At 39.4% G+C, this 25,028-nt stretch overlaps 1 protein-coding gene across 4 annotated transcripts in view; it reads right to left on the reverse strand.

Annotated features, from left to right (window-relative positions):
- NSMCE2 (NSE2 SUMO ligase component of SMC5/6 complex) overlaps positions 1-25,028 on the reverse strand; it is a 224,373-nt gene that overhangs the window by 192,616 nt on the left and 6,729 nt on the right. For all 4 annotated transcript variants that reach the window (XM_089898732.1, XM_089898731.1, XM_022554106.2 and 1 more), the window contains exon 2: positions 24,003-24,173. In XM_089898732.1, coding sequence (XP_089754858.1) covers positions 24,003-24,159 — 157 coding nt within the window. In that variant the 5' untranslated portion in view covers positions 24,160-24,173. The remainder of the gene's footprint in view (positions 1-24,002; positions 24,174-25,028) is intronic.

The following is a 25,028-nucleotide window of genomic DNA, read 5'->3' on the forward strand; positions in this document are numbered from 1 at the left end:
AATATAACTCTAACACTGAATATGAACAGTAAAATATGAACACATGCAAACTTTTAGTTGTTGAAGCACCAAAATGGTAGTGTGACTTTAACAGTCTCTTATTCTTTCTTAGATGGGTTAATTTATCTCTGAAACTACAGGGATGGCTGGCATGAACTCCTAAAAGCAGAGATTTCAAACATCATTAACAACATGGACTCTGGAGGCAGAATGCCTGGGTATGAATTCTGAATCTACCACTTAAGAATTATTTGTCATCTTGAGGAGGTTATTCAAACTTCCTAAACCTTAATTTTATCAATCTTCTGTTAAGAGGATAATAATAGTATCTTCTCCATACAACTTAAATGAGCTAATCTTCTGAAAGCACTTAGCACAGAATGAACACTCAATAAGCATTAGGTATTTGTATTAACATTACTTGCGAAGTTGGCTCTCTGCTCAGAAGGCATGAGAACTCATGTGCAATTCACTTTGTAAACACAAGTATACAGGTACTTTGTGCAAGGCATCTCACCCTCACTACAGGAGGAGAGGTTCTTAAACTTCAGGATGTATCAGAATTGCTTGGGATGCTTTTTTAAAATACAGATTCCTGTGCTCTGCTTTCAGAAGCTCCAATTCTGCAATTTTAAATAAGCATCCCAGTTGTTTCTAAGACAGGCTGCTGAGGACTACAGTTTGAGAAACATTTCTGTATGGGTTTCAAAGAGAAAGAATGTCTCCCTTCAAGTACTTACAATCTCCAAGCATTCTTTCCATTTCAGAACTCACGGCAGCTACCACAGTGCTGCTCCTGTTGGCTGTGTACCACATACACCTAATATGGTCCTTTCATGTAGATTCTATTTGCCATCACTTTAAGTTCCAATATCTGTGTCCTGATTCAATGACATAACATAACTCTTTACCTTGTATTTGAGATCTGCCTAATCCTCTAAAGCCCACCACCTCCAAACCTGTGACTACTGATGGCTCCTGATATACAGGCTATTCCTGACCTCTGAACATGGTAGATTCATTAACCCTGGATGCTGACCTACAAACATGACTACGGTCTCATTCATAGCCCTGGTCTCAGAATAACACTTCCAACACTGCTGTCAGCAAACATGTCTTCAGTATAGCACACATTTTCAGACACAGACTGCAGTGTCAAAACCTATATGAATTTAACTCACAAAACCTTAATGCATACAAAAACAACAAGAACAACAAGAAAGCAACAATCAGGGATCAGAAGCATCCTGGGATGGAACGTAGACTATGACAAAGGAATTTAACTGTATTACAAATGTTTGACATAATAAGCTCACTGAAGGAAGTGGGGGGAAAAAGGAGCTGACCCAAGTAACCTTGAACGGTGTTTTGACTGAAAACTGTTAATACTAAAGACAAGAAGAGCTGTTCATAAGCATTGTATGCTAGCTGATGAAGCTGTCCATCATGGAGGTATGGGTTAATAATTCTGAAACTGCTTTACATGTATATTGGGGTAAACAAATAAGTAAACGGATGGTGGGTAGTGGGACCCAGATCTCTTAACATTGAAGAAGGAAGTTACAGATAAACAAGGGAAGAATACTACTACAATTTAAGCACGTGGTACTAGGTTAGAGTTGAAGACGTCAGTATGAACACATGGTTACCTTAATATAAATGCAGACGGATAGATACAGAAATAATGACAGTTATGTGTGTACACATGTGTTAGTATCCATATATATACTTCCTAACTCTGCTGCTGAAAGGACCTAGAAGCAGTGGCATTCTGGTAGCAACAAGCACACCCAGAGCCCAGATCTTAGTTTCTAAATACCATTTTCCGATATAAGGAACCAGAACTCCTTGGAGAAACAGCTGATTTGGGGGCTGGGACAGGGAGAATACAATTCTTTATAAAAGATATTCCAAATAATTTATGTTGCTATTTGTCCCTCTAGGAGGTGGAGCTTAACTCTCCCCGCTTGAGTGTGGGTAGAGTTAGGCTTGCTTCCAAAAAACAGTATGTAGAAGGAGAAAAAAAAAAAGTAACTTTGCAGTAAAGAAACCTGATAAACACTACTGGGGCCAGGTGATGAAGGTCAGTATCACCAGTAAATCATGTTGATGACATGTATCCCCTGGTATCATGTGATGAGAAGGGCACTAGACTTCTGTGGTCTTCTTGCCAAAAACACATAACCCAGATCTAATCATGACAAACCCAAATTGAGGGACATTCTACAGAAAATCTAACCAGGATTCCTCAAAATTGTCAAGGTTATAAAAACCAAGAAAAAATGAAAAAAAGAAACGGATGAAGAAGTGACTAAGGAGATGGTGACTAAATGCAAATGGTGAGTAAATGCAATATGATAGCCAGGACTGGATCCTGGACAATGTCTTGAAAAAAGACATTAGTGAAATCCACAAAGTCTGGAATTTCCTATTTGGTTTAGTCAACAGTAATGTACCAATGTTGTTTCTTAGTTTTGACAAACGTACCATGGAAATGTAAGATCTTAACAACTGGGAGACCTGGGTGAGTGTATATGGGAACTCTCTGCGCTATCTGCAACTTTTCGCAAACCTACAATTATTCCAAAATAAAAAGTTTATTTAGAGAGAGCGAGCACGTACACACAAAATGAGGTGAAAGAGAGACTGCCCAAAGAGGTGAAGCTACACTTAGAAAAGTCTACATGATTAAAAAAATAATTCTTAACTGTTATTTGGTATAAAGAATTTACTTGCATATAATTAAGGCATTAGCTAGATAACATTATTACTGCAACTTTCTCTCTTGGTATTCAGAATCCCAACGAAACACATACACACACACACAGGCGGAATCTTTTCTCAACACCATCTTCAAAATAAAAAGATTAAACAGACTCAGGTTGCAGTGTGGCAAACAAACTGAAGCAGGAATCAAGAAGCAAATCTGTCAACTAGTTCAACTATCTTAGACATGTTATTTCATCTCTCTGGGCCTCAGTTTCCTGATCTGTAATAGAAGTAGGTTAAAAAAGATGTTTAGGGATCCTTTCCAGGCAAAGATACAACAACCTCCTTGAAACCAAATCCTGCTAGATTTGCTCCTAACCCTCCAGTAGCTCCTCCTCAATCTCATCTGTCCGCACCAACCCCCCCAGAATGCTGGCCCAGGCCCTCTTTTCAGTTAACATATTCTCAGAAACAAATATATATTTCACAGCTTCAAATCCCACATGTAGGCTATTTCCAAACCCTACCTTTACTTTGAACTCAAAGACCAACTGCTTATTGGTCATCTCTACTCGGGAGACATATCTAAAACTGACTTCATTTCCCCCCCAAAATTTGTCTTCCAGTTCCCATTTGTCAGAGGCAGAATAACAGCCCCCCAAAGATGTCCATTTCCTAATCCCCAGAACCTGTCAGTATGTATGTTACGTGCAAAGAGAGAATTAAGGTTACTAATCAACTGACCTTGAGATGGGGAGATACATTATCTTGGGTTACTCTGCGTGCACCTAATATAATCACAGGGGTCTCTATTAGTGAAAGAGAAAAGCAGGAGAGTCAATGTCACAGTGATGCGGGATGAGAAAGACCTGACTGGCCATTGCTGACCTGGAAGATGGAAGGAGTATGAACAGCCTCTAGAAACTGAGAGAGACGAGAAAATGACTCTGCCCTACAGCCTCCGCAAAGGAACACAGCCCTTCTGACAGCTGGATTTTAGCCCAGGGAGACCCACTGCAGACTTCTAACCTCCAGCTCTGTAAGATAATACATTTGTGTTGTTTTAAGCCACTAAGTTTGTGGTAAGTTGTTCCCACAGCAATAGCAAAATAATGGCCACCAGGCTAGAAAACTGGGCCTTTCTTTTCTTTTCTTTTCTTTTTTGCGGTACGCGGGCCTCTCACTGTTGTGGCCTCTCCCGTTGCGGAGCAACAGGTTCCGGACACGCAGGCTCAGCGGCCATGGCTCACGGGCCCAGCCGCTCCGCGGCATGTGGGATCTTCCCGGACCGGGGCACGAACCCGTGTCCCCTGCATCGGCAGGCGGACTCTCAATTACTGCACCACCAGGGAAGCCCAAACCGGGCCTTTCTTAACGGGGATGCTTCAGTCAGAAATTTGAGTATCATTGTTGACTCCTTCCTTTCCCTTAATCTCCATATTCAGTAGATCACTGAATTTCATCAAGTCACTACTATCTAATGCCTGGGACCCCAAGAGCCTCCTGACTGGTTGGTCTACCTCTAGGCTCATTCCTAGGAAGCCATTTCCCACATTATAGCCAGAGAATTAATGCAAAATACAAATTATCTTATTCCGATTTTAAAACTTTTTAACAGCTTCTCACTGCCCGAAAAAGTCCAAACTCTTTAATTTGACTTATGAGAGCCTTCTACCCCTGTTGTGGCCCTCTCCTATTCTCTCCAGCCTCTGCTCAGTACACAAATGCCAGGTCTATTTTAGTCACTGCTATATTGGCAACACCTAGCACAGGAAGTATTAATCCTTTCGGCCCTCACATGAACGCTCCCCCCAACTGAGATGTAGAGTTTATTTTCTCTATCCATAAATTGAGGCTCGTCCTGTGACTGTTTTGACTGATTAGACACAGTAGAAGTGAGGTTCTGGAACTTCTGAGCCCACATCTTAACAGGTCTGGCAGCTTCTGCTTCCTTCCCCTGGGAACAGCTACTGTGCTGGAAGAAACCCAAACCATGTGGAGAGGCTACCTGAAGGAGAATCCTAGGGCTCTGGTCAATAACTCCAGTTGAGCATCCAGCCAACAGTCAGCACCAACTGCCAGCTGTGTAAGGGAGCCACCTTGCAAATTCTAACCCAGTCAAGCCCCCAAATGGCTGCCATCTTAACTGACCTCACATGGAGCGGAAGAACCTCCCAGCCCAGTTCAGTCAACCCACTGAATCATGAGACAGTAACAAAAGAAAGTTTACAGTTTTAACACATTAAGTTTCAACGTAGTTTGTTTTACAGCAATAAGGGCATATGCCAACGTGGGTTTAAACTCTATTCCTGGTACCAATTTCATCTCTTGCTCCTTAACAAATTACCCCAGTAAGCTCCATCTCTTGATAGGAGGAAGAGCATGCAATCACAAGGATGGGAAGACTTGCTGGGGGCCATCATTGGAGAGTAGTTATACAGCACATGAGAAATACTCAATACCTCTAATAAATGTATGAGTGCCTGTCCTATCTCTTAAAACCTCATTTCTTTTCCAGATCCAGAGTTAAAATGCACTCTTAATGAAAAAGAGAAGTTAAATCAGTCACCTGTTAAACTCTAACTGATAATTCAAATCTGGGCAAATGTATTTTTTGAAGGTTCTTTTGAGAAATCTACTCCCATGGTGCTCAATTGCGACCAATTAAAAGCATTAAATATAGAACAAAAGTATATTAAAATCCCTATTCACATGGCAGTCATCTGCTCCACTTGTGCTATAACTGTACTAAAATGTGAGGGACAGATTATGTGAAGGATTTTGATTATGGTTTTTTTTTTTTTTTTTTGCGGTACGCAGGCCTCTCACTGTCGTGGCCTCTCCCGTTGCGGAGCACAGGCTCCGGACGCGCAGGCTCAGCGGCCATGGCTCACGGGCCCAGCCGCTCCGTGGCACGTGGGATCCTCCCGGACCGGGGCACGAACCCGTGTCCCCTGCATCGGCAGGTGGACTCTCAACCACTGCGCCACCAGGGAAGCCCTTGCTTATGTTTTGAGAGGTTCCCGCACCGGTGATATTGCCAAGAATGGTAAGGATGAGAAGCAAAAACAATATCATTGGAGTGAAAATGCAAACATTCATTAAATACCTGAATGAGAGGTAAATTAATGGAACATACAATCAGTTAACCAAAAAATAAAACAGTAAAGAAAAGAAAGTGCTTCACAGTTGAGCATGTGAAACATCTCTTAGACCTGCATGGTAATCTCTGACAGCCCTCTGGGTCTATGAGAAGCCTTCTGGGTATTATAGGAATTTGATATGTGAATCTGGTAGGATTCATTACCGGACTAGTATTGGTATTTCGCTTCCCAATTAGTAAGTATCTAAACACAAGTGCATAGTGCTCTTTGGAAAGATAAGGCAGATATAGGGCAATTCTTTCAAATTCAACAAACTCCAAAACTACCTAAGGACTCTGGAAGTCTCCATTCTAAGAGAGTAGAGGGCACTAACAAAAACTGCATCCTCTATGTAACAGTTTACATAATCTTTCTTTGTAACTGGTTTAAATGTCTATTTTAGTCTGTCCCAAAGGAGCTCTGATCCTTTTTGCTTGAAATTAAATCCCATACTAATTTTTCTGAAACTAGAACACATTTCTGCTTCCGAAACCATCACAGATGTCACTTTTTTCCTACTAAGAGGGTAATGCCCATACTCCCTCTCCCCCTCCCCCTCACAAACACACTTGGTCCTCACTCAACACACACTCTCAGTGCCATTCTCCATCCCAATAGGAAGGTATATACTTTAAAGTCATTTCTTCACTTATTCTCTTTATAGTTGAAGTACGTGTTTACAGGCTGACCAGCCAAGGTGAGAAGTAGATCCGGCATATGACAAAGCATATAAACTGTTTTGAACTAGGAAAAGGAGATATTGGCCATATTTTACACACACAAAAAAGGAAGCTCAAAGAAGTGAAGTAACTGCTTCAAACTTACACAGCTAGTAGATAACAGAACTTGCATTTTTAACTCAGGGCTATTTGTACAATATTAAATTTGTACAATACTAATTTTATACAATACTAATTCTCAACCAAGAGCTCCAAAGGATCCACCTTTCTACTCTGCAAAGGGCCCAAATAACTACAAAAAAACACATTTTTGGGTTGTTATTTGTATTGGTCAAAAAGTAATTGACCCCAAACTAATACAACATTGTAAATCAACTACACCTTAATTAAAAAAAAAAAAAGATCTAATAAAAATAGCTCTTTGGACTCTTTGGAGACTGAATAAAAACTACAGCTGATAGTAATAAATAAATAAAAATAAGAGTTAGTATGTGTTTAATAAAAAAAGGTAATTGACCAATAAAATGTGAGTGTTACGTGCCAAGCATTGTGGAGAGCACTTTAAACACATAATTCTCACATCAACCCTAAATAAGGTGGGAATAATGGAGATGTTTGTGGGCACACAATTAAACATTCATTAGATATTAGTTCCTATTTTACAATATTATCCCCTATTTTACAGATGAGGAAACCAAAACCTAAAGTCACTATGTTATTTAACTAGCATAGCCGAGTCTGAACCCAGTTTACTTGATTCCAGAACTGGTCCTTAAAGTCCTAAATTATTCTGCCTGGCCAACCAAAGTATTTTGCTGCCCATTAGGGAAAAAAGGGAAAGAAGAAAGGAACCTGGCAGTAACCAAGGCCTTATTACTATATTGTGAGATGTACGACATCTTCTCGATGTGACAGTACTAAAGCTATAACACATGGTGGTAAAAATCTTACAAAGGCCCAAACTGAAGATAATCTTCAATCTGAACTACTTGCATCTCCCTGAATCTGCCAGGCATTGGGAAACAATTCTTCACGGGTCTCACACATCTCTGAACATCTTGCAGAAGCATGCACTGCCCTTTTGTTCCAGCCTATCTTTTCAAGGATGTTTGCATAATGAACAAAGCTTTGGAAGACTAGATAGTGTCTCCCTCCAAAGCAGAGGGCAGTGTAATAAAGATAATGTCTTCCTCCAGAGCAAAAGTCAGGCAGGTTTACTGCCCATTATAAAAATCTGGGTTCCCCAAGCTCAAGGTTCCTCAGCTCCAACCCAAGCCCACCGCAGTATCGCCCTGGGCTCTTCCATACCACCCCTGTAAGGACTCGGATTGGGAGTAAACCTACAGGACCATAATACTCACATGGCTTGATGTACAACAAGAAAGGCCTTTGTCTCTTACCTAGGAGTCTCCTGTCTTCCGCCAGCATCCATGAAACTGTGGCAGGCTAACTTGATAGCATCCATGTAGGGTAAAAACCCCAGATCCTTCACAGATCTTGATACCAAGTTCTTTGGACTATTTCTCACCTTTGCTTTCCTCAGAGATACCCTCTCCCATTCTATAGGAGACACTATTCATCTTTTGGTCATCATCTTCGGCATGAAATCTCTCCTAAAGGTGCTCAGCTAGAATCTACTATTAACTCCATGATGCCCCCATTGATTCCTGCACACAGGTTTCTATCACAGCCCTTTTAAAGCTTTATTCCACTTGCTTATTTGTGTGCTGTGCCAGTTAATCAATTTATTGCCTCTCAGCTCAAAATTTATCTTTTTATACATGCTCTGTGATAATGAATGAAATTGCTTTAAGCATTTCTCCTTACAGTGAGCGTAATGTTAAGCCTTCTCAATAGAGGGTGCTGCAAGGACACTGCAGGAGGAAGGGAGTCCTCCAGAGAACATCACACTTAATGATGAAAGACTTTTCTTTTGCCCTAAGATTAGGAACAAGATAAGGATGTCTGTTCCTGCCACTTGTATTCAGTATTGAGTAATAACTTACTGCAGGTTCTAGCGCCAGGCAAGAAAAAGAAATAAAAAGCAAATAGATTGGAAAGGAAAAAATAAAACTATCTCTATTCACAGATGACGTGACCTTGCATAAAGAAAATCCTAAGGAATCCACTAAAAAAAATACACACACATACGCACACACACATGCACACATGAGTTCAGCAAGGTTGCAGGATACAAGCTCGATTTTATACACTTGCAATGAATATGAAAATGAAATTAAGAAAATAATTCCATTTACAATTGCATCAAAAAGAATAAAATGTTTTAGAATAAATTAACAGAAGAAATGTACAACTAATATTCTGAAAACATTGTTGAAAGAACTTAAATAAGATCTAAATAAATGCAATCTCATCAGAATCCCAGCTGGCTTCTTTTTAGAAACTGACAGGCTGATCCTAAAATTCATACAGAATTACAAGAGACCCCAAAGACCCAAAACAATTTTTAAAAAGAAGAGCAAAGTTGGAGGACTACACTTCTCAACTTCAAAACTTACTACGAAGCAACAGCTACAAGACAGTGTGGTACAGGCATAAGGATAGGCATACAGAATTCTATCAATGCAATAAAATTAATGGAGAGTCCAAAAATAAACTTGTGTGTCAATGGTCATCTGATTTTCAACAAGGAGGTACCAAGACTATTCATTGGGGAAGGAATGGTGCTGGGACAACTGCATAGCCACATGCAAAAGAATGAAATTGGACCACTAACTCAAACCATATACAAAATTAATTCAAAATGATCTAAATATAATAGCTAGAGCTATAAAACTCCTAGGAAAAAATTAGGAATAAATTTGCATGACATTAGATTTGGCAATGGATTCTTAGGTATGACACCAAAAACATGGGGAACAAAGGAAAAACAGGTGATTGGACTTCCTCAAATAAAAGCCTTCTATGCTTCAAAGAACACTATCAAGAAAGTAAAAAGACAACTCACAGAAGGGGAAAAAATTACAAATCATATATTTGATAATGGACTTGTATCTAGAATATATAAAGACTCCTATAACTCAAAAACAGAAACAGAAATAACTCAATTCGAAAATGGGCAAAGGATCTGAATAGACATTTCTCCAAAGAAGATACACAAATGTCCAGTAAGCACATGAAAAGAAGCTTCACATCACTGTCCATTAGGGAAATGCAAATCAAAACCACAATGAGATTCCAATTTGTACACAAATGTTCAGAGTAGCATTTCTTAATAACATCCAAATAATAATTTATTAATAATAACAATCCAGTGTCTATCAACTGATGAATGCATATACAAAATGTGGTATATCCAAAGAGTGGAATATTATTTAGCCATAAAAAATGGAACAATTAACTGGGAGGGATTAAAAAGAAAGCTAGGTTACTTATCGTAAGTAAAATCCCATCAAGGGATATACTGAAATAGTAATGGATTCATTTTTAATCAACTTCATTATGGCAGATGGTGCTAGAATGCAGGGGAAGGGTAGACCCAAATGTCAATGAAGCTTCCTCTCAACTTCTGTCTAGGCGTAAGTGCTGACTTTAAAAGGTCTTCAAAGAAATTCATGCAAGGAATGCCTCCTGCAACTTGGTCACACGCAAAAGTGAAGCAAGAAGCACATCCGTTTGGAGCTTGCCCCAAGGGCCTCTAGTTCTTCTCCAAACTGGGTTCATAGCTCCCACCCACAGAGGGAAAGGCAGTGCCTGAAGCAGAACCCAGGGATAAGCAAATTAGCATTTCCAAGGTCAACTGCTGACAGACCTAATTGATTACAGCAACCAGTATATTCTGGCTGAAGTTAAGAGGCTTAGCCTCTCTAGCTTGCTCAACACTAGCAAGAAACTAATTTACCACATCAGTTACAAAATATGGAAGTACTGTAGGTATGGAGTCAAATTAGGATGCGACATTTCAAAAAGAGGCAAATATTAATAGGATCTGGAGAAGTAAGTGATTTTAAGGGGGTTAAACAATTTTGGGAAAAACCTAAAATACCAATCATGCCAGCGGTAAAGGACTGACAAGTACAAAAAAAAAAAAAGGAAAAGAAATCAATAGATAGTATTATCTTGTTTTACCAACTGGTTCAATGTTTCAATGTGAATATTCACCAAAACTGCTAAAAAGCTGCAAAACTAAATGATCTAACTACCATTACAATTTTTTGCCCTCCTCTGATAGTCACTGAAAAGTGAAAAGCCCTCTGCCATTTCCCACGTGTAGCTATTAAGCATATGAAATGAGGCTAGTCCGGACTGAGAAAAGAATGTAAGTATAAAAATAACTCAATTTTCATAACGATTACAAGTCGAGGTAATATTTTAGACACATTAAATAATATATTACTAAAATTAATTCCTCTTCTTTTTTCTTACCTTTTGTAATGAGGATAGTGGAAAATTTTAAATTACGCATGCTCACATTATATTTTTATTGGACAGTGCTGCTACATACAAATAACACATTACATTTATACAGAACACATTTTTTTTTTTTTTTGGCGGGGGGGTGCGCGGGCCTCTCACTGTTGTGGCCTCTCACATTGCAGAGCACAGGCTCCGGACGTGCAGGCTCCGCGACATGTGGGATCTTCCCGGACCGGGGCACAAACCCGGGTCCCCTGCTTTGGCAGGCGGACTCTCAACCACTGCGCCACCAGGGAAGCCCGCAGAACACACACTTAATTTCAGGTGTGAAGTACAGAAAGAGGGAGAAATAGGTCTGGATAATAAAAAAATCTTCTCTAGAATAATCACATTGGTTTCACCTGTTAATCACCAACCTACTAAAAGTTCCTTTCTGCTTAGGGAAAGACAAACTTTTATTTCTTTTAAAAAGGATCTAATGTTTCAAAAACGATCCTAAAGCCTGTTCTACTTCTGCCATGAATTGTCATCTTTGCCTAGAATTAAACTAGTCTTAATTCTTTTCAATGATCAAAGATATATGATAAAGTGCTAGTCTAATTTTAAAATCTGATCGAGTGACTCCACTTCGGTTTTTTCTGTAGTAGTCATTTTCATACCTATTAGGTCACTGAAACCTAACTCATGCCTCTGCTCCAAAGGTTTAAAAAAAAAAAAGAAAAGAAATGAAAAAGAAAAAATAGAATCAACACAAATATTATTCGCAAGCATCTAGAAAAACCCAGGCAGTATTTAGGTACTATACGTATTCTGTTTTAAAAACTAAAATATGACTCATTTACTATTTCAAAAAGGGACATCCCAGTGTGGATGGGAGCTTAGCAAACAGGAGAGTACAGCAAGCAATTATTTCCACACATTCCATCATGTGCAGAAACCAAGCCAACCTTCAGGTTTTTACAGTCTGGGGAAGAAAGAAAATCTGGAGGTGTTGGAATAGTTGGAAACTTACGGAGTGAGAGTGCACCATAACAGGAGGGGAGGGGAGGTGAGGTGAGGTGAGGCCAACAACAGCTCAAACTTTCCTCTCCGTAGCTCTCAAAAAGGAAACTACTCAACTTTCTGACTAAGGAAGTCAATAGGAGAGGAAAATACATTTCACACTTTTTAATATCCCCAAATTGTGCCCCATACATTTGGCCCACTGATAGAATTTAAAGTGGTTTTTAAATGTTATCAACAACAAAAATCAAGATCACTAACTCAGAATAATAAATAATAAATATGAGATGTATCTTTCTATTTTGTGACAGGGCCTGCATCTATTGCTGGTAAATGAACTGAGTAACCGTGATAACTAGAAATAAAGCTAGTGGAAATGAGCGGTCTAGTCCTCATTCCTGGAAGAGCTGATCTTAAAATGTTGTGATCCTAATAGCCCTACAGTTTTTCTGGTCTGATAGAAACAGCACAATTTTTGTATTTTTAGATATATGGAATAATTCAGGCTCCAAGCTACTAGATTCCAATAATTTAGTGATTGTACTTCTTACACAATCCTGAACCCCGCAATCAACACACACAGATCAGTAAGGCCCCAATGGCTACCTCATGAGAAGTGTTTTGGTGCCACCTAGTGGCATACGTTTCTCCTGTCAAAGGGGAAATAACGATTAGACCAGGGTTCTCAAAGTGTGGTCCCTGAACCAGTAGCATCAGCATCACCAGAGAACTCGTTAGAAGTGCAAATTTTTGGCCTCACTCTAGATCTACTGACACTTTAGCAGTGGGGCCCGGCAATCTGTTTCAACAAGCCCTCTAAGTGGTTCCCTCCCATGTTTAAGAACCACTGGATTAATCAGTCCTTACAGAAAAATTAAGTGTAAAGTTTTAAACACTTACGTTCATCAATGAACAAAAGTGCTCAATTTCTAATTTCTAAAGACCAAACACATTAACAAAACAAAAATACAATAAAAAAGCAAAAAGCCCTGTGAAACAAAGAAAAGGCATTTATTGGTATCAGGATATCAGGTTATGGCATCTTAAGGGGGCTCACCTGAAAAGGGGGAACACATGAAAAGCCAAGGAGGTAGAACACTAGTGATCTTTAAATTGAGTCACCTACCCTAATGATTCCTGTGCAACTATGTTATAAAGTAATCAAGAGAAAAGAGAAAAACCTTTCTCTTGATTCCTTGCTAAACTGTTTATTTTCTATTTAGGTCTTAGAGGAGAACTTGGTTACTTTAAATAACTTAAACTGACTTAAACTGAGGTTGAGTAAGAGAAGTCCCATAATGCACCTAGATGTTTGCAGGCCTCTCACTGTTGTGGCCTCTCCCGTTGCGGAGCACAGGCTCCGGACGCACAGGCTCAGCAGCCATGGCTCACGGGCCCAGCCACTCCGCGGCACGTGGGATCTTCCCGGACCAGGGCTCGAACCCACGTCCCCTGCATCAGCAGGTGGACTCTCAACCACTGCGCCACCAGGGAAGCCCAAAAAAACCCTTTTAATAAATATCTATTTATTCATAATTAAAAAGTTATATGCTTGAAGTAAGAAAACTGGGTCATGAGATATATGCCCTGTATGGCCACTGGTCCACACAGTCACAATTAAGTATATACCATCCCTTACTCCATGGCTTAAACGGCAAACTTACCAGTTAAGAGAAAAAAATCAACTCTGAGAGGCTAACCATGCAAAACCAAGCCTCCAATATGACAGGTAACATCACAGACATTAATATCGGCGGCATAAAATATAAAGAAATTTCAAAGACTTGCTCTATTAATTTTGATTTTGTCCTTTCAAGATATAAATTTAGATATCCACAGAGACCAACTATTTAATTCTAACATTTTAAGAGCAAATGCCCACAACAGGATGAGTTTCTGACAAAACTCTTCTTTCCTTTTTCTCTTCAAACCTTCCCTCTACCCACAAGTGAGTTCATAAAAATATGTCACAGAAAGATGGGTCAAAAGCAAAATGTAAATAATAATAATTTTTTAAACACGAGAAAAAAATCTTGGAACTGATTTTTTACAAAGAACTTCCCTCGTTGTCACTATCGTTGCAAAGACGAATCTGTGTTGAGCCACTGTATGGGGCTAAGTGCCATACTACTTTGCCAGTTCAAATGCTCAACTGTTCACTAATTAATCTTTTAAATTTAAAATTTTCTCATTTGTAAAAAAAGATGTAAAACCTCATATAATTGCAATAAGAAGTAGAGAAAATATACTAAGAAGTAGAGAAAATATACCCAAAAAATGCCTCTCACATCACTAACAGCTAGAAAGGATTACTGCCATCAACTGAGGGCCATCAGAAAGAGAAAGGGGAGCCAGATTAATCTAGGTCAAGGGGCTGAAATCAGGCCAAACTGGTTTCAAATTCAAACTCCCTGGCTGCCACTTCAGTGTGTGCCCTATGGTAAGTTACTTCAATTCAGTGAGCCTCATTTTCCCATCTGTAGAGTGAGGATACGGCTACCTCTTTCAGTGATTTTCACCGCACGCACCTTTATTTAATAGTATCTGCCTATAGTCAGCTCTGGCGGGTCTCTTTTCCTCACCCACTTCAACACTTTGAGAAACGCTTACATCAGAAGGTGAGGCATGTTCCCAGGTCAAGACTAAACAATACAATTATGGTAGTGATACATTTAATAGCAACATCTCACACATATTTCGAAGACACAAGTCAACAGTACCAGGAATCTCACCAGCTGAGGAAAAGGCTGACCTTGAAGTTCCCCCAGCATTCAGGCTTTGTAACCTTTGGAGTCTTTTTACCAACCGTACCTACCAAATGCAAATATGTTCCAATGTGAGAAATGCCCCGTGGCATGCTGGTAACCTGAAAGTCCAGCTCTCCAGTTGATGAGAGCAGCTTCATTTGTGGCATTTGCCCATTTCTGTGAGTGGGGTTAATTCTCCTACTATGGCTGCTTCAACCCAACACCCAAATTCCTTAATTACTTGATTGATTGATTGACTGATTCATCAATAAGCATTTGCAGATGACCTAAAATGTATAAAGCCCTCTGCCAGGCTCTGAAGGTGGGGTATGAGGATGACTATAGATGACTCCTACCCTCAAGGACCTTACAGACCAGACAGGGAAATACAATAAACACAAAAAAGAAATATAAAATATAAGGAGAACATGAAGAACCTCTGAAAACAGGGAAAAATCCCTAACTTCCAGCAAGCAGTACATACAATAAAAGTTCAGGTATTATTTACCTAAAGAACCCCTAGTATTGCCTATGCTTTCTACTAGGCAAATTTCAAAACCTCTCTGGGTGAAAAACAATATTTTCCTTTTACCAGAGTTAATGAATATGTGCATATGTGTATATCACAGTTCCTCTGCCTCAGCACTGCTGACATTTGAGGCTGGATGTTGCCCAGGGGCTGTCCAATGCATTGTAGGATATTTAGCGACACCTAAACACCTAGAGGCTGGTAGAGACCAGTAGCACACTCACCACCTGCCTCTAAGTTGTGACAACCTGAAATGTCTCCAGACGTTGCCAGAGGTGCCCTGAGGGCAAAACCACCCACTACTGTATATACACTATGCATATACGGCTATATAGATGGGGTCTACACAGGGATGGAGTGGATATATGGATCCACGGATATGAACCTGTGTGCATATATAAATGAGCTAGATACTCAATTAGAGGAAATTTTTATATTAATTTTCCTACTAGGTTTTAAATATATTCATTCACTTCTTGAGTGCCTTCTATATACCAAGTGCTGATAGAGGCAACAGCAGGGGCGAAGGCGGGGGAATTAGAGGCACCTGGCAAAAATCCCTGCAGTCATGGTGCTTACGTACAGGGCAGACAGGCAACAAACCAAATAACTATACCAATGATGTAGTATGTGAGAAGGTGAGGTGACGTTAAGTAGTAGGGAGAAAAATCAAGCAGGGCAAAGAGTTAGAGATTCTGAGAAGAGGACATGTTGCCCTTCTAAATTTCAAGGACCTAATCATGCCAGACAAAACACATGCTCAGATTTTCAGATCATGTACTCACAGGCAACTTCCTGAGCACAATCTGAAAGCAAGTCTAAATTTTATTAATGTTAAGAAGAGAGGGAATGTACTCATTTTGTTCTCATAACCAGTAAGGGAGCAGAATGGAGGGCTGTCACACACCCCCACTTCCTCATTCCTATTCTCTGCCCAACCCTAGAGGCTGACAAACCTCACTCATTCTGAAAAGCTCCCATTCCCTGAAGTAAGAACCAGTGAGTAAAAGCATCAGAGATCACCTAACTGCTAAGGTTCCTTTCAGCCTCAAAATGGCATTAATGGATTATCAATATGAATACCACTGATGACAAAGAAGAGGGATTGAGGAAAAGGAACAGGAAATTTTATTCTGGTAAATCTTTCTGTGGGCCTTAATAGATGTTACAAGGCTGTTTTCTCACTTTATTGCACTGCCCTAATATATACATCATCGTCAAAATTTTCCCTGTGATTCTTTTTATTAGCATATTTCAATCCCCTCCAAAAATGTATTTCATCAGAAGTTCTTTTCACTTGATTAACTGTAGAGTCTACAAAGATGCCACTACAATGAACAAACACACACAGTCCTGGTGTGACTATTGGTATAATAGGAAGAAATATATATTTGGTCTCTGCCCCTAAAGCCCTTGGAATCATCAAAGTGATAAAAGTCTTTTTGTATTCTAATGAGATGACTGGTGGCTAGGGGTTATCTGGATAGCCTCAAGATGGGGGCTGGTTGCCATGGAAACCAACCACATGATTAGAGGGCTGGAGATTGACTCAATCACTAGTGGCCAATGATTTAATTGCACGTGCGTGGGTACTGAATGACGCCTCCATAAAAACCCAAAAGGGCAGGGTTCAGAGAGCTTCCAGGTCGGTGAACACATGGAGGTGCTGGCAGCGAGGCAAGCTTGGAGAGGGCATGGAAGCTCGCGCCCCTTCCCACTTACCTTGCCCTTTGCATCTCTTCCATCTGGCTCTTCCTGTGATGTAGCTTTTTATAATAAATCGGTAATCTAGTAGATAAACTGTTTCCCTGAGTTCTGTGAGCTGCTCTAGCAAATTATAGAACCCAAGGGCAGTGGGGGCAGTCTTATGGGACTGAGCGCTTAACCTGTGAGATCTGACACTAACTCCAGGTAAATAGTATCAGAATTGAATTGAATTGTAGGACACCCAGTTGGAGAATTGGAGAATTGCTTGGAGTGGGAAGTGGAGCTAGAAGTGTCACAAGCACTGTGAGTAGCAGAGTAGAAACAGTGCAGTTTTTCCTTACATCTGGGAAATATGAAGATATAGGCAAAACAACTGAGCTTTTTGAGAGAGCTGGATTTTTACCACTCTGTAGGCAATGCCTTTATACTTTTAACACTACAGATACCATAATTTTCAATGGCCTTCATTTATTTAAGTTATAATAACATTTTGCTTTTATAATTGACTCCAGCTTTAAAAGCTATATAAGGAATACAAACATTGGCTTCTTATGGTTATTTTTATTGTCTTTGTGGCCACCACCCCACTATTACTACTTTTTTCCAATTACTGCTTCTACTCAATAACATAATTATGGAATAAAGTATAAGAGCAAGGCCAAAAAGAAACCTTCCCACTTTAACTAGAGTCCTGGCTATAAGAAGCAGTTCTCTAGATGGAGAAATTTATTACAGCATAATGAAAATCCATAATGTGGATCTTCCTAAGAAAAGAAGTCTTGAGAATGTGAGGTCAGTACGTGCTGGCTTCTCAAACCATTAAGTAATTTTCAAAATAAATTTAACATAAAAGATTTAAGTAAAATAATTACTCCTTTTTCATAAAATTAGGTGATGGGTGATAGGGTTATGGGTGTTCATAATTTTCTTTTTCTCTCTATCCCTCAAATTTTTAGATTTTTAGAATGCCTTATATCAGGGGAAAAACTAGAATATTACCCACCAAAGCATCCAGATTCAGAAGTATGCACTGAACTGAATGCTTAAGGTTTGCAAATCTGAAAGTTCAGTTATTCATGAGAAGCACAAATTTCATGAGAAGCACAAATTTCTAAGGCCATGTAAGTTTTAACTCTGATGGCTGTTCTTTGTTCATCATTAACTCTAAAGTAACTGTCACAAAGTGAAAGCTCTGTTTATTGCCTAGGTGGAGACCAAGGTGAGAAAAAAAGGAATCGGGTTTAAAAAGATGATGATTCTTAATGAGAATACAAATTCTGGATACATGAAAGAACAGACTATCATTCAATCAATTCACTGTATCACTTCTATCAGTCAGGACTGCAACTGGCTGCAATGGAAAGGACACCTGACAGCCATCACTTAACCAAAAAGGAACTGATTTTCCTAACATTACAACAAGTCCATTAATAGACTACGGTCAGTACAATGACCCCAAAAGTTCCCAGCTTCTTCCTTCCACGACCAGACTCAATTCTGCCTTTACAAGTAGAAGACACTAAAGTCCAGGGAACACGTGAATGTCCAAGGGAAGTCATTGAGAACTTCACTAGCAGAATAGGACAAAAGCTGATGGGCTGTTTAAGAAAAAGTATGCAGCCTCATTTCGGAGTTCAAAAGGGAGAAGGAAAGGAAGAAGAAGAGGGACAAAAAAGAAAAATCAGATAATGTTAACCTCAACAAAATAACCAAAATTTTCTGAGCTAAATACCACTAAATGTTATTTCAATATTATCCAATTGCTGCAAATGCCATTAGACGAACACAATCAATTTTCAATAAAGTGTAATGGTTAAGGGCAGAAACTGCAATCAAGTCCCTTATGCTCAAATCTCAACTCCCACCACTTACTTCGTAACTGTGTGACCTTTGGAGAGCACTTAACTTTGCTAAGCCTCAGTGGCTCATGTACCCAGTGGGGATAACAACAGTCCTTACTTTGAAGGATTAGTTAGGACCAAGTGAGATATCACTTGTGAAAACAGCACAGTGCCTGCACACATTTGACGTGTGTAGCCAATCAAGCTATTATCATCTTTTGATCATTATGGCCATCATTATCATCACCGTACCTCAGAATAGTTCAACAAACATCCAATTACCTGCCTGACCATAATAACTGAAGTCTCTCTGCTCTGTTTCTTTCAGCAAGTCACAGAAAGAAAAGCAATATAGAGAGTAAAATCCAGAAGCTCTCCAACAGTTTTCTCATCTACTGGACCCTTGGGCAATTTAAATATACATCCTTTTACTCTTTTCTTCCAAACGTTCCTCACAAATATTCAGCAAGAATCTGATAAGAACTGTCAATCCTCAGGCACATACATTTTCCATGGAATCGCAGAATGTTAACCAAACCTCTGAAGGCCATCTGAAGGCAGGACGAGAGGATGCAACCCTGAGGTACACTAACATTTTAGGGAAGGGCCATTCCTCAAATTTACTTGACTAAACTTAAAGGGCTTATGAAAATTCAGTTGCTTAAAGATGATGTTGATACCTACAGCTCTGATAAATTAGATCAGTACATTCTGCTTAAGAAGACAGAAAAGTACATAATAAACTTTAAAATCTGAAAAGTAAGCTCCGGTTATCTGAAAAATCTCCTAACGTAACAAATTTCATTTCCCAGTTAGTTCAAATAAAGAATTACTAGAATACCAATAAATTTAGAGAAAAACTAATAGATAGGGTGGCAGCAAAAGTCTAATTGCCCAGACACCATATGCTGTAACGTAACACGAGGAAAGGTAATAATTTCAAATATGCTAGAAAGTTGAATAGGGACAAGCACCTGTATAGGAATATGCAACCAACAGGAAACAAAACGAAACACATCACCACCCAAGTTCTCGGCAGCAGGAATCCCCTCCACCAATAATTTAATAATATAGTGACAAGAGAATTGCGGTGCAAAGTGAGAAAATGATCCCCAAGTGATTGTTACCACCTATTTTGTCAAAATTCATTCTAATTTGTGATGAAACTGGGCAACCCGAAAGGTCAACAGAAAGTGTGTCTAATCTTATAAGGCTAAGAAGAAAAGGGAATATTTCTGCTCTGAAGATAGTTGATGGACTTTCCCACTTGCTCTTCTGCACTTTAATTTCTCCCAGTCCATGGACTATTGCCCAAGAAAATAGTCAACTCAAATGCAAACCAAATGACTAAATGATAGCTAACATTTACTGAGCACTTATTAAGTATTAATGACTGCTCTATGTAATTTGTAAGTATTATCTCATTTAATCCCCACAATAATGCCATTTACAAATCAGAAATCTAAAACAGAGGTTACAAAACTTGTCCAAGGACACAAAAATAATAAGTGACGGAGCTGGGACAAGAACCCAGGCATTCTGTACACAAAGCTCTGCACTCTTACATTACACTATCCTGCCTATATCACAATGTAGGGGCATAATATAAGACACAAAGCACACAAATCGAATCCTCTTCACCTCAACTATGATATCTTAGTTGAACTTACTTTTTCCACCTGAGCTACTGAAATAACTTCATTAGCTACTTGAGGTATCTCCATCCTCCGTAGCATCCTCAGTATTGCCATGAGGTTATCTTTCTAGACCTGGATCTTGCCACATTCCTCCTCTACTTTAAACCATCCAATAATAAAGTCCTAACTTCTTTCAGGACCTTAATGTTCAATGTTTAGGCCCTCAGTGTTCACTTAATGTTTGAACAGCATGTATATGTCTTGCTTCCCAGCTAAACTGTAAACAACCTGAAGGAAGAAACCTTTATTAATCATTGTAATGCTGGCTAACATGAATTACTGATTTAGCTGCACACAAACCAAAAGCCTTAGACTCCAAACTCATCCACCTTTGCTCCCCTCTTCACATCACAGGTCCTTCTTCTAAGCTCTGACCCTTAAATTTCTAATTGCTGACTATACTTTTTGATAGTTATTGAATAAACACTATGCTAAGAGCACTTTGCATATACTATCTTATTTAACTCCAACAACCTTATAAAATGGGCATTTTTATCTCTATTTCACAGATAAAAAATTAGAAGTTCAAAGAAATTACCTATCTTTGAGCAAGTTATAGAACTAAAGCTGGAACTGGGACTAGAGACCGTATCAGGCTGATTCCAAGTCCTGCAATTAAGTAGCAATATTGGCTCTGTCTCCTAAAAGTCTTTCATTTACTGTTAGAGGCTGAGTTACTTTCAAATTTACTTAAATACCAGGTATTTTTCTACTCTCTGGGTCCTCAGACGGCACCTCAGTCGGGTGTCACATGAAAACTGCTCTCCTAACAAGCTCTTGTTCTATTACTCCAGTGGGGGTCACCCTAGGCATCCTCTCTGTAGGGAGTTTCTCCTGTCACCAAAGTCCTGCTCATAAGCACTCCAATTCAGGTTCATAAGCAGTTCTCAGGATGTGGTCCCCAAGACCCTTCCACAAGGTCCACAGGGTCAAAACTATTTTTATAATAATTGTCAGACCTGCAACAGAGGAGCTGCAACAGAGACCACATGGCCCACAAAACTGAAAACATTTGCTATCTGACCCCTCATGGAAAAACTTTGCCAATCCCTGCTTTAGAGCATGAATCTTTCAAAACACGATGCTTATATTTCTTTTTAAATGAAACAGATGTTGCATTTTGCATCAAAATATACTTCTTATTTTAAAAAAATAAAACAAAAACAAACAAAAATGAACTTGGTATCAAACATACTAAGAAGCCTTCAAAGCAAATCCTGAAAAACACTGACTACAATCCTCCAGGAGGTTACGTACCAGCCCTTCTCTCTTATGATTTAAGATCTTATTATGAGTTTACCCAGGACTACCTACCAAAGCTGAATATCTATCACCATCAAAAAGAGACTACAAATCAGGCTGGACAGGGGTAAGACCTTTAGAGGCCACCCACTAAAGATGATGGGTGACTTCTGCTGCCAGCTGTGAATGAATATCTAGTATGGAACTGGCCTTTCTGCCATGAGTGACTATAAGGCTGGACAAAATATATGAAGCAACTGCTTTCAGGCAGTGGGACAACAGGCAGAGCAGAACTGGGATGCCTGTGAAAAGGAAAACAAGTGAGGTAAGTCCTCCAATTGCCCTCTTGCTTGCAAAACGGAGAAGGAATCCAAGAGGAGCACAGCAGTCTTCAAGGACTGAGAAGACAGAGACTGGAGTTCAGGGAGGATGAGTAGCAGGCGTTTTGCAAGACAGAAGGGGGCATGCAGGGAAAGCCCGTGAGGGATCTGCACAGAGATCCCCTTGAGTCTGATGCTGAATCCTAAACTGCTGAGGAACAACTGCTGGGAGCTGCGAAGTGAACAATTCCCAGAATCTACGCAGGACTGGAAGACATTCAAATTCCATCCAGCAGAGTAGAGCTTTTGCGTTGAACTCTCTGGGCAATCAACAGAGACTCCAGAAAGAGCAAGCTTTGTAACAAGGCTAAATTAGCCCTCAAGTAAAGCTACACTAGACCTGCCCTAAGGAAGTTTAACAACAAGCCTGGGATGGATCAGCCTAATCCACAAATTACTTAGCTGCCAACCAAAACAAAGGTCAATACTCTTTAAAAGAAGATGACAAAATCCCCAAACTCAACAACATAATACACACAAGTGGCAACAGAGATGCCAGAATTAGCAGACAAGGATATTCAAGTAGCTATTATAAATACGCTCCATGTGCTCAAGCATACAGAGGAAAACATGAGCATAATGAGGAGAGAAATAAGATTCCATTTAATTCTTTTTCATGTCTTCTAGAGCTGAAAAATACAGTCTCTGAAATTAAAAATTCCCTGGATAGATTTAGTCAATTAGACACTTGAGAAGACAGGACTAATGCACTTGAAGACACAGCAAAAGAAACTATTCATACTAAAGTCAGAGAGGAAAAAAAGACTTGAAAAAAATCACCAGAGCCTCAGTGACTTATGAGACATTACCAAGCAGCCTAACATACATGTAATTGGAGCCCCAGAAGGAGAAGAGAGGGAAGAGAAATAGCGGCAGAATTTTTTTCCAAATTTGATCAAAACTGTAAGCCTACAAATCTATAAAGCTCGAAGAGCACCAGGCAGAATAAACAAAGAAAATCACACCAAGGCACATCACAATCAAATTGCTGAAAAACAGTGATATTAAAAGAAAAACAAAAAGATTATGTTGCTCCCCTGCTTCCATATATAATATAAAATAAAAACAAATTTAACCCAAACAAATAACATCTTTCTAGATCTTCTCATCAAAAAATTGTGGTCAAGCGCAGCAAGACTGAACTTTTCTCATCTTTTGTAGAGGCCTTCCTTTACCAGTACCCCTAGCATCAGCTTAGTCTGTCTACTGAGTAATTAAGCATGAACAAAATATAGTTAAATTACTGGAAAATAACTATCATAATGCTGTATACTGTACAGTTCACAAATGTCACATACTTTTTTTTTTTTTTTGGCTGTGTTGGGTCTTTGTTGCTAGACGCAGGCTTTCTCTAGTTGCGGCGAGCAGGGGCTACTCTTCGTTGCAGTGCGCAGGCTTCTCATTGCGGTGGCTTCTCTTGTTGTGGAGCATGTGCTCTAGGCACTCAGGCTTCAGCAGTTGCGGTGTGTGGGCTCAGTAGTTGTGGCTCACAGGCTCTAGAGTGCAGGCTTAGTAGTTGTGAAGCACAGGCTTAGTTGCTCAGCAGCACGCGGAATCTTCCTGGACCAGGGATCGAACCCATGTCTCCCACATTGGCAGGCGGATTCTTAACCACTGCGCCACCAGGGAAGTCCCACAAATGTCACATACTTTTGATCGTATGTTCCTTGAGGTCAGATACCTTCATGTTTCAGCCCATAAATTTCTAGTGCAGTCTCTAGTGGCTCATGGGGGTCTGAACACATATGAATGAGTCAATCTCATCTTATCCGCAGTACATCACTATGTGGTATGTAAAAGAAGATGAGAAAACAGATGCCCAGAGGGATTAAATGATTGTCCCAACGTTACCCAAAAGGTGAGCGGTATCTTGCATCCCTAGAGCAATGCCACCACTCAGGGTTACATCAAAATAGACACAAAGAAATAAATTTTAATTATTACTTACTCTGAGTTTCCACAAGATCCAAAGCAACACTAGAAGCTGTGTCCATTCCAGAGCTGATGCAGGACTGGAAGTTTTTCAAGGAGGAGAGTGCAGATTCTACACCACTGAAGGATATAAAACCAGTTGAACCTGAACTTGAAGTGGAACGCCCTGGCATCTTGAAATTATTACCTAAGTTTTCAAACACAATGAAACAAAATTTATGAATAAGAATAATAACTGCACAGGAAAACAGAACCACTATAAACATCCATATGAATGTATCCAATATCCCACAAGTGCTACACAATTATCTACATTCTATATCACTTGAAAGGATATCAAAGCATTGTCCCATCATCTGGGCCACCAAACACAATAGATGAATTTCAATAAATAAAGAAGATGTACTTCAGTATATAAAGGAGGGAGAACACCCTCTTCCAAAAGATTCCCTGATTCTCTAAAGAATTCAACAACAGCACAGTTCCTAAAAACCTAAAACATAAGTGTGTCAGAAAAAGTACATTGCTCATATAAAGCATTCTTCCAAAAAAATGAAAATAGTAGCAATAAAATAGTTTAATAAGGGAGAATTTTGAAAACCTGTAATTTTTAACTTATCTGATACAAATTGAATTCTGAAAACTATAAGAAAACTTTTATTTCTGACAGTTCCTCTGGGTTCCAAGATTTATAGACTTGGTGAGATCCCAGATTCTGTTTAAGAATAAAACAGAATTTGTCTGTAAATTCTTATCTTCTGGTAGCTCACCCACTGTAACAGTTTCAATTATTATCTTCATATTAAAACACTCCCTAATCTCTCTCTTCAATCAACAACTCTTTAAGCTTTGGACTACTTACGTAAAGCTCCCTACAAAAAGACATCTTTGCTTAATTCACAAACCACCTGAAATTCAGTCCACTGAAACCATCCAGAAAAGTGGAGAGAATTTACACAGGCTTAGAGGAAAGGCTGTATGGTAGCAAAAAAGGTATTTTCTCATAACCATACTGATAGAGCATGAATTCAGGTTCTGCCAC

Source organism: Delphinapterus leucas, chromosome 17 (genome assembly GCF_059928025.1).
Source record: "Delphinapterus leucas isolate spDelLeu-1000000601 "Yukka" chromosome 17, BTC_Dleu_Yukka2, whole genome shotgun sequence".
NCBI classification, from domain to species: Eukaryota; Metazoa; Chordata; class Mammalia; order Artiodactyla; family Monodontidae; genus Delphinapterus; species Delphinapterus leucas.